Here is a 16,605-nt window from a genome sequence, read left to right on the forward strand (position 1 = left end):
AGGCTCTCTGGGTAGGGGTTGTGGAGAGGCCCTGATTTGCAGCATGTGCCAATTTCCATAATGTCAGTGTTCCCACCATGGCCAAGTTCAAGCTACCAATGTGAAGTCAATCAGCTTGCAAAATTCCCGAAAATTTAAGTTGGCTTTCACAGGCCAGAACAAGGGAGCTCCAATGTGTCATTTAAAGGTTGTGCCCTGCCCCTGGTCCATCCGGTCTCTCCCCCTGCTCCTATTCTTTTAGGCTATGCTGCCCAGTAACCTCCCCACAAAACCTCACCACAAGTCACCCCCGGCCCCCTGCCCCTCAGACCCTGTGGATGGCAACAGGGCCTCCCCTTCTGAGCTCCAGTTCTTGGGAAATGGAGGTCTCTGGCTAGAAAAAGAAATCTATTTGGAGATAAATACTCATTCTCCAAACCTGGAGGAAATGCAGAGTTTGCTGAATTGGCCCCCAGGAGCTAAATAAATTTGAATCATGGTCCTCCTCAGACCAGCTCTGCTCTCTCCTCCTCCTTCTCCCCCCTCCCTGAGCCTCAGTAACAGCCTGTCAGCTGAGGCCTCTTGGGATGCTGGCAAGTGACCAGTTTTGATTTACATTTTCATTCTGCTCTTTCCTCTGTATCCCAGCAGGGCTTTCCCTCCACCTTTCCCCAAAGTCCTGCCTAGGAAGGGGAGGTGAGAGGAAAAGGAGCATCTCCCCTCATTCCTCTCCCTCCCAAAAGCTCAGCTTCATGGAAGCCCCTTGTGGATTCCTTCAAGGACGTGAGGAAATTCACCCTTAGTGGGTAGAGCAGAGCAGCCTACCCTATATTTCACCCTCAAATGAGCTGTGCAGACATAGCTGTGCCTTGCTTTATGAAAGAAGCACATTCTGGAAATCTCGTGTTTAATGACAACAACCACCCCTCCATCTGGGAAGCACTTTAGAGTTTCCAAAGCACTTTTACATACTATATATCATCTAATCTGAGCCTCACGCCAACCCTGCGCAGTGGGCAGTGATCATGAAAGCTCTCAAGTGCATTCTCATGGCCTATCAGTGTTGGAAGGGACTTCAGATGTCACCTAACCCAGCCACCCAGCTAGGGAGCGTCCATCCTCTCCCCAGGGGCCCAGCTGATGAATCAGATTCTGCTTGGCCTCTGCAATAGTGGAAACTCACCACCTCCTGGACGTGGTCCATTCCAGCCTTGGCGAGCTCGGAGGCTTAGAAACTTATTTGGGTTGAGCCCAATTCTGTTTCCATGTTATATGGATTTAGTGCATTGTTTGTCGTTTGACTCTTTGGGGTGGACAGAACAGAATTGATATAATCTAATCCCTCGTTTGGATATTCAAAGGGGCCTCTCATGTCTCTCCATCTCCCCCATCCACCAAGTCTTTCTTCTACATTCCTGATTCAAGTATTCCTCATCCGACATAGTGCAGAATCCCACCACCAGCCTGGTTAGCTCTCCTCTGCATATACTTTCCTGGACCTGGTTCAGTGGAGTGGGATGGGACTAGGAGCTGTGTGTGAGCCAGGCTCCTGTTAACGCATCCTCAGAGAGTGATAGTTTAGGTTATTGTTGTTTGTTTGCTTTTTTGACAGACACATTACACTTTGGACATACTGAGCCTGCTGTCAACTAAAACACTGCTGCCTGATCATGTCTCCCCTGTTCTGCACTTTTATTATTGATTTTTTTTTTTTGGCCCAAGTGTTAGAAGTGTTAAATTCCGTCATTTGTTAATTCATTGATTCAACAAATATTTATTGAGTACCTACTAGTGCCAGGCTATTCTGGACCCTAGGAATACGATACACATCAAGCTGTGTTTAAGCTTAAATTTTGGTTGGGAGTGGGAGAGAAGATAACTAATGCAAGTAGGTATATAGTATATGGTCATGGTAAGGGCTATGAAATGAAGCAAAGGAGGGGATAGCAAGGGGAAGTGGGGTTCTATTTTATGCTGAAGACGTGGCACCTGAGCAGAGATCTAAATGAAGAAAATGAGACAGCCAGTATCTTGGGGATATCAGCACCAGCAAGAATGTGCTTGTGTCCATGGAAGTACAATACTTCTTCTTCCAGAAAGCAGGGACCTAGAGCAAGGGTGAATTTTCCAGCTGTAAAATATCTGATTCTTTCAAGGTGTATTCACTTGCTCAGTTTCTCAACTAATACTAGGCATCTACTCGGTGTCAGTTGGGTGCTGGGGGTGAAGGTGTGACTAGGGCTTTCATGAAGGAGGCAGACAAGTAAGTCAAGCCCAGCAACACAGGTGGTAAGAGCTATGCTGGTGCTGTGGACAGGCTGGAGGAAGAGAACAGTGGGACACATCTCCATTCATGATATTTTAGGGATCCATTTGACTACAGAAAATATAAAAACATTAAATTCTGTAATGATGGTTATCAAAAAGTTTAAAGACATTTAATCATTTCTTTAAACAAAATCTTACACAGTAAGTCCAATATGTAATACTAAAAAGAGTTGCTCTGAGTGGCACAAAATTGGGGCTCACAGGGCACCTTCAAAAACATGTATCATAGGATGAAAACCAATGCCCTGAACATTCGTTATAGCTAAGAAGAGAAATCTGTCCATTGTCTACTAAAACTTATCTTCAAGTGCCCAGGTAAACCAAATTGGGAGAGCCATTCAGTTATCAATCAAAACCTTTAACATAGTTACCTCTGGCTCATGTTAAATGAAAACCGCTGTCCAAATGAGAAGTAATTTAGATATTTTTTTCTGTTCTTCCAAGTCATCAGATCAAACTTATTACTGCCCACTATGGCCCAAATGACTCATATGCGCAATTTAAAGGGTTCATTGTTCTGTTTTTTCTGCTTCTGGGCCGAGGTCAGTGCCTTAATTTGCATTAGGAATCGTCTCTTTTAAAGTCTGCTGATGTACCACCTGGTTTTTGATGGTCCTAAATTGTTCTCTAGAACTTTCTCATTTGGAGAAAGGTCTGCTTTCTTCCCACTGTGGCACATATACCAATGGATGCTCATTATACCCTCACAATTCTCTCATCCACACACACACCACAGGCCGAGGTAGACCTCACAGTTCCAGCTGGGGAACCAGCTGTCCTGGCCTTACTAACCCACCGCCTCCCCTTTCTTCCCTCTGCAGATGACGGCAACCGCTCAGGCACCCTCCAAGGCCCAGGCTGTCCACATCTCCGCACCCTCGGCTGCTGCCAGCACGCCTGTGCCCAGTGCCCCCATTGACCCCCAGGCCCAGCTGGAGGCTGACAAGAGAGCTGTGTACAGGTAGGAGACATTTCAGCCATGTTCAGAAATCCCCAACTGTCCTCAGGCCCAGCTCAGCCCTCAGAGATGAGATTGCAGGCTGGTGGGTGGGCTCATCAAAGACTATGGACAACAGCTGCTCTCTTCACCACTTTCTCTCTCAAACCAATCCAGAGATCTCTCAGCTGTCCACTGTGGGTTGACTCTAGCTTCCTGGAATTGTCTAGTAAGGGATATGAGGGTCTGGGTAGTATCTGCCAGGAGGACCCGTTCCTCATGCCCTCTGGGGAGATGAGCCCTAATGAGCATCAGAAACCCTCAGCTCACAAACAGGCAGCTGCCTCAGGACTCTCTCCTTGCCTGTCCCCCATTGTTGTCTTCACTCCAGCAAGCCCACCAGAGTACTGGGCGTCTCATTGCACCATCCAGGACTTGGTATTACACAAACTTTGCTGTGCCCGAAAATCACTGGGAGAGCTTGTTAAGACATATTTCTGGACTCCATGCTCAGAAATGCTGAATCAGTGGGTCAAGCTACAGGAAGAAGAATATGAATTTTTAAAAGCATTCCAGATGAATCTAACACAGCTGGTCCTAGGACCACATTTTTGATTCATGGTAGTCTGTTTTTTAGCAACAGGTGTTATGTGTAACTGTGTGGTTCTGGCAGCCTCCCCCGGATGGGGAGTTTGCTGAGAGCAGGCAGCTTGTCTCATCTTGCTCTGTGTCAGCCCATGCACCCAGGGCTGGGCCCTGAACATTACAGGGGGGTGGGGAAGTGCTTAGGGAAATTCCTGTCTGCCTTGTGCACACTGTTGGGGAGAAGATGCAGTCATCTCAGAGCAGAACTGACTGAGGGATTTTAATCATCATTTATTCACGGGGAGCCCACGCCATTAAGATGCCTGAGTCAGCTCTCAGTACTGAGGTTGGACCTTGCTCACATTCACTTGTGTGAGCACACACGTTCCCATGGATCAGCAAGCATGGCTTACCTCTGGCTGGGCATACATTGCAGCAGGTGCTAACGCCAGTGCATGTGGGTGGAATGGTCAACTGGAGTTGAATAGGAAGAAGACTGGTTTCTTCCTCACTCCTCCCCACAATGACAGTGCCTTTATGGTAATGGTGGTAATTATTGCTATCATCATTATCATTGGCATTATTTTTAGTTACTCAGATGAGCTAAATGCCTCCAAGGCCAAGAGCCTGGAGTCCAGACCCATAGATCCTGGCACGAGGGTCCCTCCCAACCCTGGTAGAGGGGCAAAACTCAGGGCCTGGGCCCCACTCTGCCCAATGGACAGGCTAGGCCAAGCTGCCTGCAAGTAGAGAGCTTTGCCTTAGGCCCCAAAGAACTCCTGGATCTGGTCATAGTACCTGTCAGAGAGTCAGGGCACTCCTGTCCTCCCTTCCCTACTTCCTTCACACTCTTTCACTGACTCCTTCCTATTACTATGCGGAGGCACTGTGCTGGACTCCGGGGGAAAGAGGGTCAGCCTATAAAGGTAAATGCATGGGCTCTTCCCTGTCTCTCCAGGAACGGACAGATATGCAAAAAAGAAACTAGCATAGTGTGGTCAGAGCTTTAACAGAGAAGGCTTCACAGAGGAGGCAATATTTGAGTGTGATCTTAAAGGCGAGTAAGAGAGTTCACCAGGAGGAGAAATGGGGTGGAGTAGGACCCTCCAGTGCAGAGTAGAGCATGAGGTGTTCCAGGAACGGCCAGTGGCCAGAGCATCTGGGTATGGGGAGATGAGGCTGCATAGCCACCTGTAAATTAACCTGTGAGGTGGGCTTATGCTTTTGTGGGGAGTGTAAGAAGGGACAGAAAAGTACCGTGCCTGATGGTCTGATGACTTGGGGTTACAGCCATTGTACTCCATTTAGATCATTGCTTCTCAAAGTATGGCCCATGGACTAGCAGCATCGCATCACCCAGGAGCTGATTAGAAATGCGGAATCTCGGGCCCCACTCAGACCTAAGGGTTCATGATCTGCACTTTAACAAGATCCCAGGTGATTCAGATGCACCCTGAAGACTGGCCTAGGCACCTTCCCAGCCCCTAAGGGGCAGGGACCTGTAGTGAGCACAGATCATGGTCTAGAAAGACCTCCAGATTAGTGATGTAACAAAAAGTTTCTGGCAACTTAGGCTTCACTCCCACCTCCTCTGTGTACTAGTCTCTCTGAGCTTTAGTTTCATGATAGAACTTAATGAGCCGGTTTGGTAAGAATTCATGAGACAGCCCATGTAAGCACCTGGCCCTGTGTCTGGCACAAAGCAGATAGGTTCACTTGTTCTTCCCACTGGGCTCCATGGGCTCCAAGATCCCAGGCTTATACTCTACCTAGGCCAAAGTGCAGGAGAGGTGGGTTACCTCCCCCATGGGAGCTGTCCATCATGACGTCACTTGAGGAATGAAGGCCCAGATCTTCCTTCAACGCTTCTTCCTGCTCACACCTGAGTTTTACCTTCTCCCACCAGGCTGACTGCCCCATAGCCCTTGGCATTTGCCCAAATTATCTCTGCAGACATCTGATCATGAAGAAGGAATCCCAGGTTGGATGCCACCATCTGCCCAGCCAAACATGGCTGCCCGGCATCTCAGGACGCCCGAGCTGACATCAGCAGTGTTCCCAGCTTCTTTTCTCTGCAGTCCTTCCTGCCCTGCCTCCTGCCCCAGGGGCTCCAGAGTTGTCTTCGACAACCACACCTCTCCCATTAGTACCAGCGGCCCTCTCTACAGCCATTGTGGGATGACCAGGGAGGGAGCTCAGCCTCCTGTAGGGTCGGGTAATTTTAATTAGATTTGCCTGCCTGGGGCAGCCTGGCTGCTCCAAAGCACATCAGGGAGTCGGCATTTCATGTCAATAAATGTAACAAGACCCTTTCGATTCAGATTAGTGCTCAGCACTGACTTTTCAGAGCGCCTACCACAGCCCCTCCCAAAACCACAGATGAAGGAAGAAAGGGAGAGGCCTGCCCCTGACCAGGCCCCTGCAGGGTGACAGAGGGTCAGTGTGACAAAAGGGAGGAGGTGTGCCTGTGAGTGGAGGGAGACTGCCAGTGCCCCTGAGGTTTTATTTGTGTATGAGCGTGTGTTAATGAAATGTATTGGTTCCTTCTGATGTGGAAACTGTGTGTGTGTGTGTGTGTGTGTGTGTGTGCATGTGTGTAGGGGGAAGAGGGGAGGCAGAGTCTGTCTTTAATTGGATCATACCAGAGCATCATCTGGGCTAATCAGCAAGGCAGCCAGGAGCTCCCGCTCAGATTAATGATTGCAGTCTAATCCGAGCAGATCCCATGATTGGATGCACATCGCGGGTAATTGTGTTTGTGGCCCAGGAGCAATGCTGAGAGGGGGTTTGGGGAGGGAGACCCTGTGGAGTGGGGACCGCATGTTTGGACCCAGCTCAGTTCTCTCCCTGCCCAGCCCCCACCTCAACCCTGGAATTTATCCCTCCAAAAGTTAAAATTTAGCTTGGACCACTCCTCCCCACCTCTCCATGCCAGAGGACTGGATAGTGTTAGGTGCTGTCCAGGACCTGGGGGTTAGGTTGCCAGCAGCTTGGAGATGGGGCCAAGAGGGTGAGGTTAATCCAGCCTCCCCTCTCCCTCCTCCCTTCCAGTCTCCTTCGTTCCCCTTTGAAGTGAGTGGGTTCCCATGGAAACCATGATGTCCTGGGGAGCAGAAGAGTGGCAGGGAGCTAGGCCTGGCCAGGTGCGAGTGGGGGAGGAGCGGGGGAGGAGGTTGGCTTTGCTGAGACTGCTCTGCTAAGGCATTGGTTCTCACCCCTGAGGCTGAAAACCTCTCTGAGAATCTGGGAAGTGGCCCGCCTGGAGCTGAAGAAGTTACCTATTATTGATAGGAAATGCTGGGCGGGAGGCATGAGCAGTGAGAAAACAGTGGAGGCTGCTGTGCTTTGCTTCTCCATTAAACATGCTGGAGAATTGAGCTGAGGATCAGGTGGATTGGGTGAGATGGCTGCTGCACCCTGTATTTCTCCTTTGTGGCATTACTCACAATTGAATGATTGTGTTAACATTATTTCTGTTCCCCACCCCCTACCCCAGATCGTTAACTCCATGAGGGCAGGGTCCATGTTTTTTATTTGTTGCTTTATTCCCAGTGCCTTACACAATACCTTAGAGTCAGCAGCTTGGACGAAGTCTATACCAAATCAGTGCTTGTTGAATGGATTCATCAAATAGGCTAGGCAGTACCCCATAAATACATCGTGGTTCTAGGCTGTTGTGCTGGCAAACTGGCTCTTGGGGGTGAGGGGAGGGGAGAGCCCTGATCTGTAGCATTTGTCGATTTCCATGGTGTAAATGCTCCCACTGTGGCTTGTTTCCAGTCACCAGTGTGATGCCGCTGAACAGAGTTGAGAAGAGATGCATGCACTTGTCTCTTGCCAACCTAAACTACAAACCCCACCCTGGTAGCTGAGCTATAGGTACACAGTCTCTATTTTTAAACAGGTCAGCCTGTCTTATAAATGACTGGAATGGTTTTACTCATACTGTTAGCCATGACTCTGCATTCCTTGGTCCTCACTGGCCTGTCTGGTCTACTCCTGGGTTCTAAATTTGAAGTCTTTTCAATGAATTAATACTTAGAACAGTGCCTGGCACAGATAAGTGCTTTATGAGCGTTGCAATTGTGATTTTCACCTTAACCCCAAGGTAATGAATTTTCTCCTTGCTAGATTGTACCCAGTACTATCTATCTTTTTCCATCTGCTTGAGCCCTTGCCTCAACTTCCTCATCTTCTCCAAGTCAATTCCATGACTTTCTGGTTTATCCATTAGTGCACTCTTTCCTAGAAGCTCCAGGAACCCTGTCTCAAACTAGTCTTCTGCCTCCTCTGTAGTTTCTCAGCTTTCAGAATCTTGAACCTTTCATATAGAATCTTGACCTTTTCAAATCTTGACCATTTCTAGTTCTTCACATCAGTCTCATCTCTGCATAAACCATAAACTCAGAGCTTCTACCTGTGTGTAACCTACCCCTAGAGGGTTCTTGCTGAAGTCCAGTTCTGGTTCAATAAAAGCAATATACATTTCTAAAGGCTTGTTTATATTACACTGTTATATTACACTTAGCCATCCAGACTAAGTTCCTCTAGAATCCCCACCCATTTGGGGAAAGATCAGACCAGGGCAATCGGCAGTGTTCAGATGGCTCCCTGGAGACCATCCTTCTAAAGGTCACTGAGGTTCTGGGCTTGATCCTGATAGTCCTATAGTGAAAGGTGCAAATGCAGTAGACGGCCGTGCTGGGCAGCAGGACGAGCTCTAGAAATAGACTTGGTGAAAGCTGGCTTTGTCACCTTCGGCAAGTTAATCTCTCTGAGCCTGTTTTCTCAACTGTAAAAAAGAAAATAGTCATAACTAGACTGAAATTAGATAATGTATGATAATACCTGACACACAGATCAGTGTTTGCTGCATGGGGTGGGGTGGGGTGAGGGTTCTAAATGGAGGGGCTAGCGTGTGTCCCCTTGGCTGGTTCAGGATGTGAGGTGGTCTGGTGCCTTCAGGGAGGTGGAATTCAGGGCTAGGAACGTGACCTTTAGACTTAGATTGCTTGGGTTTATATTCTGGCTCTACCACCAGACACCAAACCTTTCTGGGCCTCAGTTTCCTCATCTGTGAAATAGGCCTAAAAACAGTGCTATCTCTTCATCAGGATTCTCGTGAGGATTAAATGAGATGATGTACATGTAGTGCTTGGAAAACAGTCTGGCACATGGTGAGCACTCTGTAGGTGTCAGTTGTGCTTAGATGTTGGGGGAATGCAAGCAGGGCTTGGTCAGGCTGGAAGGTGGGTGCTGAGAGGTGATGCAGCCAGAGGCAAGACTGGAGGGGGCTTCCGCTGAGTGGTCTTCACACTGCAATTCAATGGAATATTCACTGAGCTCTGCTATGTGTGAAGCATCATGTTAAGTTCCAGGAGGGGTTCTGAATAAAGAAGAATTGGTCCAGTGAGTGGGAGAAAGACATAGAAAGCAGCTAGAATATAAACTTGGCACATAGTATGAGCTCAAAAAAGTATTTGTGGAATTGACTGCAAGGCTCTGGCCCACAGCGCAGTGTGGGAAAGTTGTACTACTTCTCCCAAGGGAGGCAAATCCCCAGGGAAAAGATGACCAAGCTGCCTTTCCTGGGGTTGGACTGGTCGATGGGGCAGGAGGCACCCCTAGGTTTGGGGCTGGACAGAGGGGCTGGGTCCTGTAGTAACTGTCCTCTTTAGCAGCTGCCTTGCCGGGACCCCGGGAACTGGCACTTTCTAATGAAGTGTCTTTGAGGGAACTCTTCCACCTTGTGACCAAAGGGTGTCCTGGCTCCAGAAAGTTGACCCTAGGGCTTAACCCTGTGCCTTCCCTGGCGCTGTGCTTGGTTATTCTGGAACGTGCTGGGTGAGGTGGCCTGAGAATGGTATGGGAGACGTTCAGCTACTCCCAGCAGAAAGTCAGGGCCAGAGGCTTCATGCCAGGGCTTGTGGACTAGGTGCTGCGAGCAGATGTTCCAGGCTGCCTTCTGGGCTGGGCTTTATGGGCTGGGAGCTCCAGCAGACACTCTCTGCTTTTGGAAGCAGCGGGATTCACTGGCATCAGAGAGAACATCTCGGCTGTTGACTATAGTCAGAGGAGTGATCCTGCTGGAGCCACAATCTGACAGTAAAACCATGCTCAGCTCTCCCCAGCACTGTTCCCTGCAGGCATCTGAAGGCCCCCTGCCCCAAGCCCAGCCTCTGCACATGCTGCTGGCAAGCACAGAGGCTGCAGCTCTGGCCCAGGGAGCAGGTATGTGCAGAGGCAGTGGGTCCCACTGCTTCCACAGCTCACAGCCTGGCCTAGGCAGAGCTGAGCAGTCCAGGTACCCCGCCAAGACAAGGCACACAGATAAGAGATCCAGGAGCCTGGAATCCCAATGACTTTTACCCTCACAAGGTTATGTTAGGATTAAAGGAGATAACCAATGCTAACAGCTGACAGTGCTTAGCACATGGAAGGCTCACAGTGAATGGTGGCTACATTTGTGAGTAGTTACTCTGACAAGTACCAAACTGGATCTGTCTCCCTTACTAGAGAGAAGACAACCAGCAATTGGGCCTCCCACTAGTGCAAATGGGGTGGGTGGAGTGGGAGGAGAGCCAGTAAGCTGGCGCTTTGAGGGTTCCTGTGGCCAAGGATTTCTCACCAGGGCTGGACTAAGCCAGTCTTGCCCTTCTTTCAAGATTTTCCCCAGAACTGGTCCACTTTGTAGTCAAGTGGAAAGACGTAAGACTGAGACTTCAGTCTCAGTTGTGAATCTACCATTGGGCAAATCATTTAACCTCTTTAGATAAGTTTTCCTACCCCACAGCGGAGGCATCAAATGAGAAAATATAAAAACATTGAAATCGTCTCCCAACACACAGAAGTATTATTGTGAGAGAAGCTTCTTTGGAAACTCATTTGATAAGACAGAGATTCTCATGTGCTGAAACCGTCTTGAGGCTCAAAAGATAAACATGGCAGCTCACTGTTGTGACCTCAGGACACAGATGACTCAAGGACAGGAGAGAGAAAAAAGAAGGAGGATAAAGTGATTTCAATAATGGTTCAAAAATATTACATGGGAGAGAGAGAAGAGCACAAAATTTGGAGTTTTGATATCCAGGTTTGTCTCAACTCAGTTACTTATTAGCTTGATATAATTATTTAATCAGTAAAATGGGAATAATAAGAATATTGGGTGTTTAATGCAATAAGCATATGGAGAAGCACTTTGTAACTTATGAAGTGCCACCAAATGTGTGCATGTGTTTAGTCACTGCGAGTCACCAAGACAAAATGGATAGAACTCCCCTTCCATCACTGCCCTCAAAGTACTTCCCCAAGGGGGACTGACTGAATCTCTGGAGAGTTGGATAAAGTTCTGACTGCCGCTCACTAGCTGCCTAACCCCCGGAAAGACACTTCTCTTTTCTGTGGCTGAGTTTTCTCTCCTTCAATGAAGGAGCTGGACGTGAGATCCTGCCCGGTCTCAAGTTTTGGATTCTTTGTATTCTTGCCCTTGCAGACTAGCCTTAACTTTCATTTTACTGAGATTTTCATTTTTATTGAAAAAAGAAATGTGCTGGGAAGGAGATGTGAGTGCGTATGTGTGTGTGTGAAGGGACAGGGACAGAGTGGACTGTGGCCTGCGCTCGGCCCCACACTTGCCAGGAATGGACCTGTCCACCCACCTGGGGGAGGAGCTGGTTGGAGCCCAGGAACCCTAGCAGATGTAATTCTAATTTAGCAACAAGAAGAAGTCCTCTCCAAGGCAACCCAGGCGAACACACCGCCCACTGGGCAGGACTGAAAATACACCCGCATGGTTTCAGCGTCACACCTGAGGTAAAAATACATCCAACCAGGAGCTGCCGGCTTGTTCTCCCCCACCCCGCTCTGCTCTCTCCATCTGGTGCCTTCAAGGGGAGGAGAAGTGGAGGGCTGGGCAAGCACCTCCTCCACACTCGCTCCCCTCCCTCTAGGACCCTGGCAGCCCCCACCCCACACACACCCCAGCAGAGCCCAAAGAAGGTCCTTTTGTAGCAACTATGGCTAGAAGCTGCCAGATGGCAGTATCGGATGCAAAGACTGCAGTAGGAATGGATTCTGAGCCCAAAAGAACTTCAGGGTTGTGTCTCAGAACCTTCCTTCCCATAGTCAGTGCTTAATTAATTCATTCAATTGTTCCCATTCATTCATTCACCAAATATTTATTGATCCTCTGCTGTGTGCCAGGCACTGTGCTTGACCCTTGGGAATTCAAAAAGAGATGAGATGAGATCGTGGACCAGAGGAGCTCACTATGGAGTGAGGAAGACAATCTGTGCACAAACAACTATAGTTGGTAGAATTTAATAAGTGTCATAAGGGAAATAAAAATAAATTCTTACTGGCAGTGCTTTTTTCGGTTAAAAAAATGAGATTCTAAGTTCTGATAAATTGTACGTTGCCTCTCCTCCTCCTCCTCTTTCTGTGCCTCTATTTGAATTGGCATGTGGACTTGTTTTCCCTGCCAAATGAGTCAGTGGAGATGGGAATATAAATGTATTGGAGCGGATGGTGTCAATGTTGCTCTGAATAAAAAAGGTGCCTCACACCATTCCAGGGAAATGGAGCAAGCACTAACTGATAGCTTACTAACTGCCAGAGGCTCTACATGTTTCTTCAGTTAATCCTTACAATAACCGGCGTGGTAGGAAGTGTTATCCCTGTTCTATAAAAGAGGAAACTGAGGCTCGGAGAAACTCAGTAGCTTGCTCCAAAGTCATACAGTTGTCTGACTCTGAAGTCTATGCTTGTTTCAGACCACCCAGCTTCGCACCCTAAATTGTGAGTGAGGTCAAGGTAGAAACCCCAAAGCATTTCCTATGATGGCTCAGAGCAAGCAATGGTTTCTCTTGCTGGAGAGACCCATCAGGGGAGCCTCTGTCGAAGGCAGGACATTTTGGCTGGATTCTGAAGGTTGTTAGAAGGGACAGGTAGAGACATAGAGACAGGCCGTTCAGGTGGAAGGAACAGGAGTGCAGGAAGTCTGATTCGCCTGACCTAGTAAAGGGGGTAGTGATGATACAAGGGACCAGGGTCCACCTGCTGTCCCTCCAACCACCACGTTCTCTGCGGAGTCTGCCGAGGAGAAATACCAAAAAGAAAGCTGAGGCCATACCCGGAAGCACCTGGGTGTTCATCTGAGGATGCTGATGTTACTGCGCCAGCATCCAGGGGACATTTCCCTATCATTCTCAGAATGAGTACTTGTAATGGGCCTTCTGGCCCTGAATAGATGCCCAGGAAAGGGACAGCAGCCTGTCCTGGAAGGTAGCTCTGGGGTTTGTCTCTGATTCTGTGATCCCAGTGACCTCTGACCTGGGGTATTAGAAATAAAGGGTCAAATGCTAGCCCCTGGGCCGAGTTTCCAGGGTGGTGGGCCTTTGGCAACTTGACACCTCCATTGTGTGTGTCGGTGGAGACTAGGTTGGGAAATCTGAGGACCAGCCTGGTAGCTACTTCCCCTCTCCCTGCCCGGTCACCCCACCTCACCAGCCAACAGACTAATGTCTTCTGCAGCAGTCTGACCCTGACCAGGCCTCTGGTCCCTCTGGCTCATCACTGAGAATCTCTACCCAGAAATTTTGCTCTCCTACCATACATTCCACCCCTGGACCATCCATCCTCATCTCAGCTAGGAAGGGCCTGGAGGCTCTGACTCTGACCCTCCATCCCCATTGGAGGAAGCAGCCAGGGCTCAGGGAGGGGGCGAGTGTGGACACTGGGTCTCCTCTGCTCACTCCCCCTGGCAGGGTGAGTCTGGGCTGTGAGGTGAGGTCCAGGACAGGCCTGGGGGCTCCAAGGTCAGTCACAGGGAAAGGAGGTGGACAGCCAGGCAAGCTGCCACACACTTGGCTGGACCCATAATTGAGGTCTGCAGTCCTGGCCAAGGTCACAAGGGAAGGGATGGCTGAGAGGCTTAGAAGTGACGGAGTGGCATGACTGTGAATCACAAGGTTTATCACCCAGAAAGAGCACTCAACACTAATGTCTCCCCCTGCGTGTGACCATCCTTGCCCCCCCAAGTCTGTGGCACTCTGTTCTGTCGGCATATCTATTCTGTCTCTGTCTCTCTTGTTCTATGCATCTTAGCCTCTCTGAAGCTCTATATTCTTGCATTCTTTCTTTTCCCTGTCTCTGCTTCTCTGTTTCTGATCCTTTATGCAGGAAGAAATGTTTAAAAAATTTTTTTTAAAACCCAGATTGTCCGAGGAGGAAGGAAGTGAAGCAGAAAAGGGTCCGCTTGTCTTTTCTTGAGTCCTGTTAACAGAAGGAAATGAGCTTCAGCCTTACAGGGGAACTTTAAGTTAGATATGACCATAAGAATTACCAAGGAAGTTGTGGTCTCCATCCCAGGAGCGCTCTGGAAATGTCAGGAAAACCTCAGGCCAACTTACGTTAAGAATATCTGTCATGAGGTTGGGAGGAATAAAATGGCCTGTGCTGAAGCTCGCTTGCCCAGGGATGCTCTCAGAAGCCTCACCAGAAGGGGGTTGGGGCTTTGCCCTGAATTAAAACTGGGGCTTGAGTGAGGGGTGTCAGCCTCTCTGCTGCAAGACAGAGTGACCTTCACCTCTGCAAAGGGCTTAAGCCGAAGTCCTGCCCAGTGAATTTGGGTGCTGTAAAAAACACGAAGGCAGAAATGTCAGAAGTAATTAAACCAAACGATGGCTTAAACCCCTGTAGAAATCAACACATCCGGTTTAATCACCTTCTTAAGCTAGCGCGAGACTGCAATTCAGTGGAGAGGGGCTCTTTATTTCTTTGGATCGTTAACAGGAACTGCATATCTTGAGCTTGATTTTGGTTCAGATGCTCCTGGGGAGAGGCGATGAGGGTTGGGGTGGGGGTAGGAACTCAGAAAAGAAAAAAAATAATAATAAAACGTTATTTGAGATCATCTCTTCTTCTTCTCTCCTGGAGCCACGCATCTCTCCCCAGCTCCTGGGTCTGTCTGCACTCACGGCGGCGAAGGCTCCCACCCTCCCAGCACCCAGGCAGAGGCACAGTGCTGAATGTGCTAAATTAGGCCATTAGAGAAATTCATTTCTCTTTATTAGTCTGTGTCAAATCCTTTTTATTAGTGGCTGGAAACGACCTCTCTTCTGCAGTAAAATGTCATGCCAGTTCACTCCTTTTATTTGTTCTGCACTGACGAGGCTCAAACTCTCACTGAATTAGTGCAGTGAGATTTATTTCCTCCAAATTTTGAACGGCTTGAGAGAGATTGGGGTGGTGGGGGGTCAGGCGGAGGCGACACAGGGGAAGAAGAGCAGAGAAAGACCAGCGAGGGGGAAGGTGAGCCTTATGGAGGTCAAATGTCCTCGCTCTTTGGAAGTAAAGTCTAAGGGCCATCTTTCATATCTTGTCCATCATTGTCTGGGCACTGGGGACCAAGTTCCCACATTCCTGCTTCCAGCCTCTGAAGGGTATTGGTCCACATGGGAGACATCTGGACAGTGGGAAGAGGAACACCTTAAACCCATCTTAGTTGGACAAACTGAAGCTCAGGGAAGGCCAAGAATAGCCCAACCAATACCACAACCTAACTGGAAATCCTTCTTCCCATCTCATGCCTGGCTCAGCCAGGGCCATTCATGTCCCAGGTGCTGAGATGCCCAGCTCTCATGGTCCCTGTCTGTTCACCCCACCCCACCCTCCACAAGCCTGCAGCAGAGGCTGCTGGAAAGAACTCCCTGAGGGTGGCTTCCAGCTTCATGTCCAGCCTCATGGGGTGATGTTGGAGGGTAGCATAGAACTATAGGTCAACCCTTAGCAGATGTAGGCTGGGCAGCTGCGGAAGGGGCTGGGAAGCGGGCTGGGAACAACCTTAGAGAAGCCCATCTATGACTGCAGCCATGCACCCAGCTGAGTCATTGGAAAATTGAGCCTGTTTCTCAGGGTGTGGTGCAGAGCATCTCAGTGGTCCCTACGCTTGAGGTAGCCAGGAGCAGTCTGGGTGTATCGAGGGGTCCAGGAGGACAGAGCATGGGAGCCACAGGCAGCCCCAGACCCTGGCTATGGTTCATATGTAAAGTCATGGGTAAGCTCAGATGCCATCTGAGCTCCTGGTATCAGGGATCCAGGGATTGGGGTGAGTGGGACCAAAGACAGGAGCCAGGGAAGGGTGGGGTGTGAGAAGGGACGGTTTGGGAGCTGATAGTGTGGCTATCAGCTGCAGGTGGGGAGGGGCTGGAGTGATGCAGCCGTGAAGCCTGCTCTGTGCTCCATGGGCCCTTGGTTCATTTGAGGAGGGAGAATGGAAAGTGTGTTTCCTTCTTCTGAGAGACAGAAGCCATAGAAATCACCCCTAGATATGCCCCCCGACACACACACACACACACACACACACACACACACACCCCATTCTGGAAAGATCTGACACCTGGAAGTGAGAGGTTTATAAAAAGGATCCATGCTATGGCTCTACATGGAAGGTGTAGATTGTTCCCAGTGTACGTGACAATGCCTCCACCTACCTCACCCCCGCCCAGGAAAGCCCACCCCTGTCTGAGTCGTCTGATCTGGCTCCTGCTTACCTCTTCAACCTGGTCTCCCCTCCTGCCTGCCTCAGTCCAGCCATGCTCCTCTGGATTTTGTTCCAGAAACATGCCAAGCTCATTCCTATCTCAAGTGCTTTGCTTTTTCTCCTGCTTGGAACACCCCTCCCTCAGATCTTTGCATGACTGCCTCCTTATCATTGGAGGCTTCACTTAAATCTCACCTCTCAGAGAGGCCCTCCCTGACTACTTTCCTCCCTGCAG

The 16,605-nt window shown here is 49.3% G+C and overlaps 1 protein-coding gene across 13 annotated transcripts in view; it reads left to right on the forward strand.

Annotated features, from left to right (window-relative positions):
- The window catches only part of PKNOX2 (PBX/knotted 1 homeobox 2), a 253,943-nt gene that overhangs the window by 188,188 nt on the left and 49,150 nt on the right, over positions 1 to 16,605 (forward strand). For all 13 annotated transcript variants that reach the window (XM_070623372.1, XM_070623371.1, XM_070623370.1 and 10 more), the window contains one exon: positions 3,129 to 3,268. In XM_070623372.1, the coding sequence (XP_070479473.1) occupies positions 3,129 to 3,268 (140 nt within the window). The remainder of the gene's footprint in view (positions 1 to 3,128; positions 3,269 to 16,605) is intronic.

Source organism: Equus przewalskii, chromosome 6 (genome assembly GCF_037783145.1).
Source record: "Equus przewalskii isolate Varuska chromosome 6, EquPr2, whole genome shotgun sequence".
In the NCBI taxonomy this organism is placed as follows: domain Eukaryota; kingdom Metazoa; phylum Chordata; class Mammalia; order Perissodactyla; family Equidae; genus Equus; species Equus przewalskii.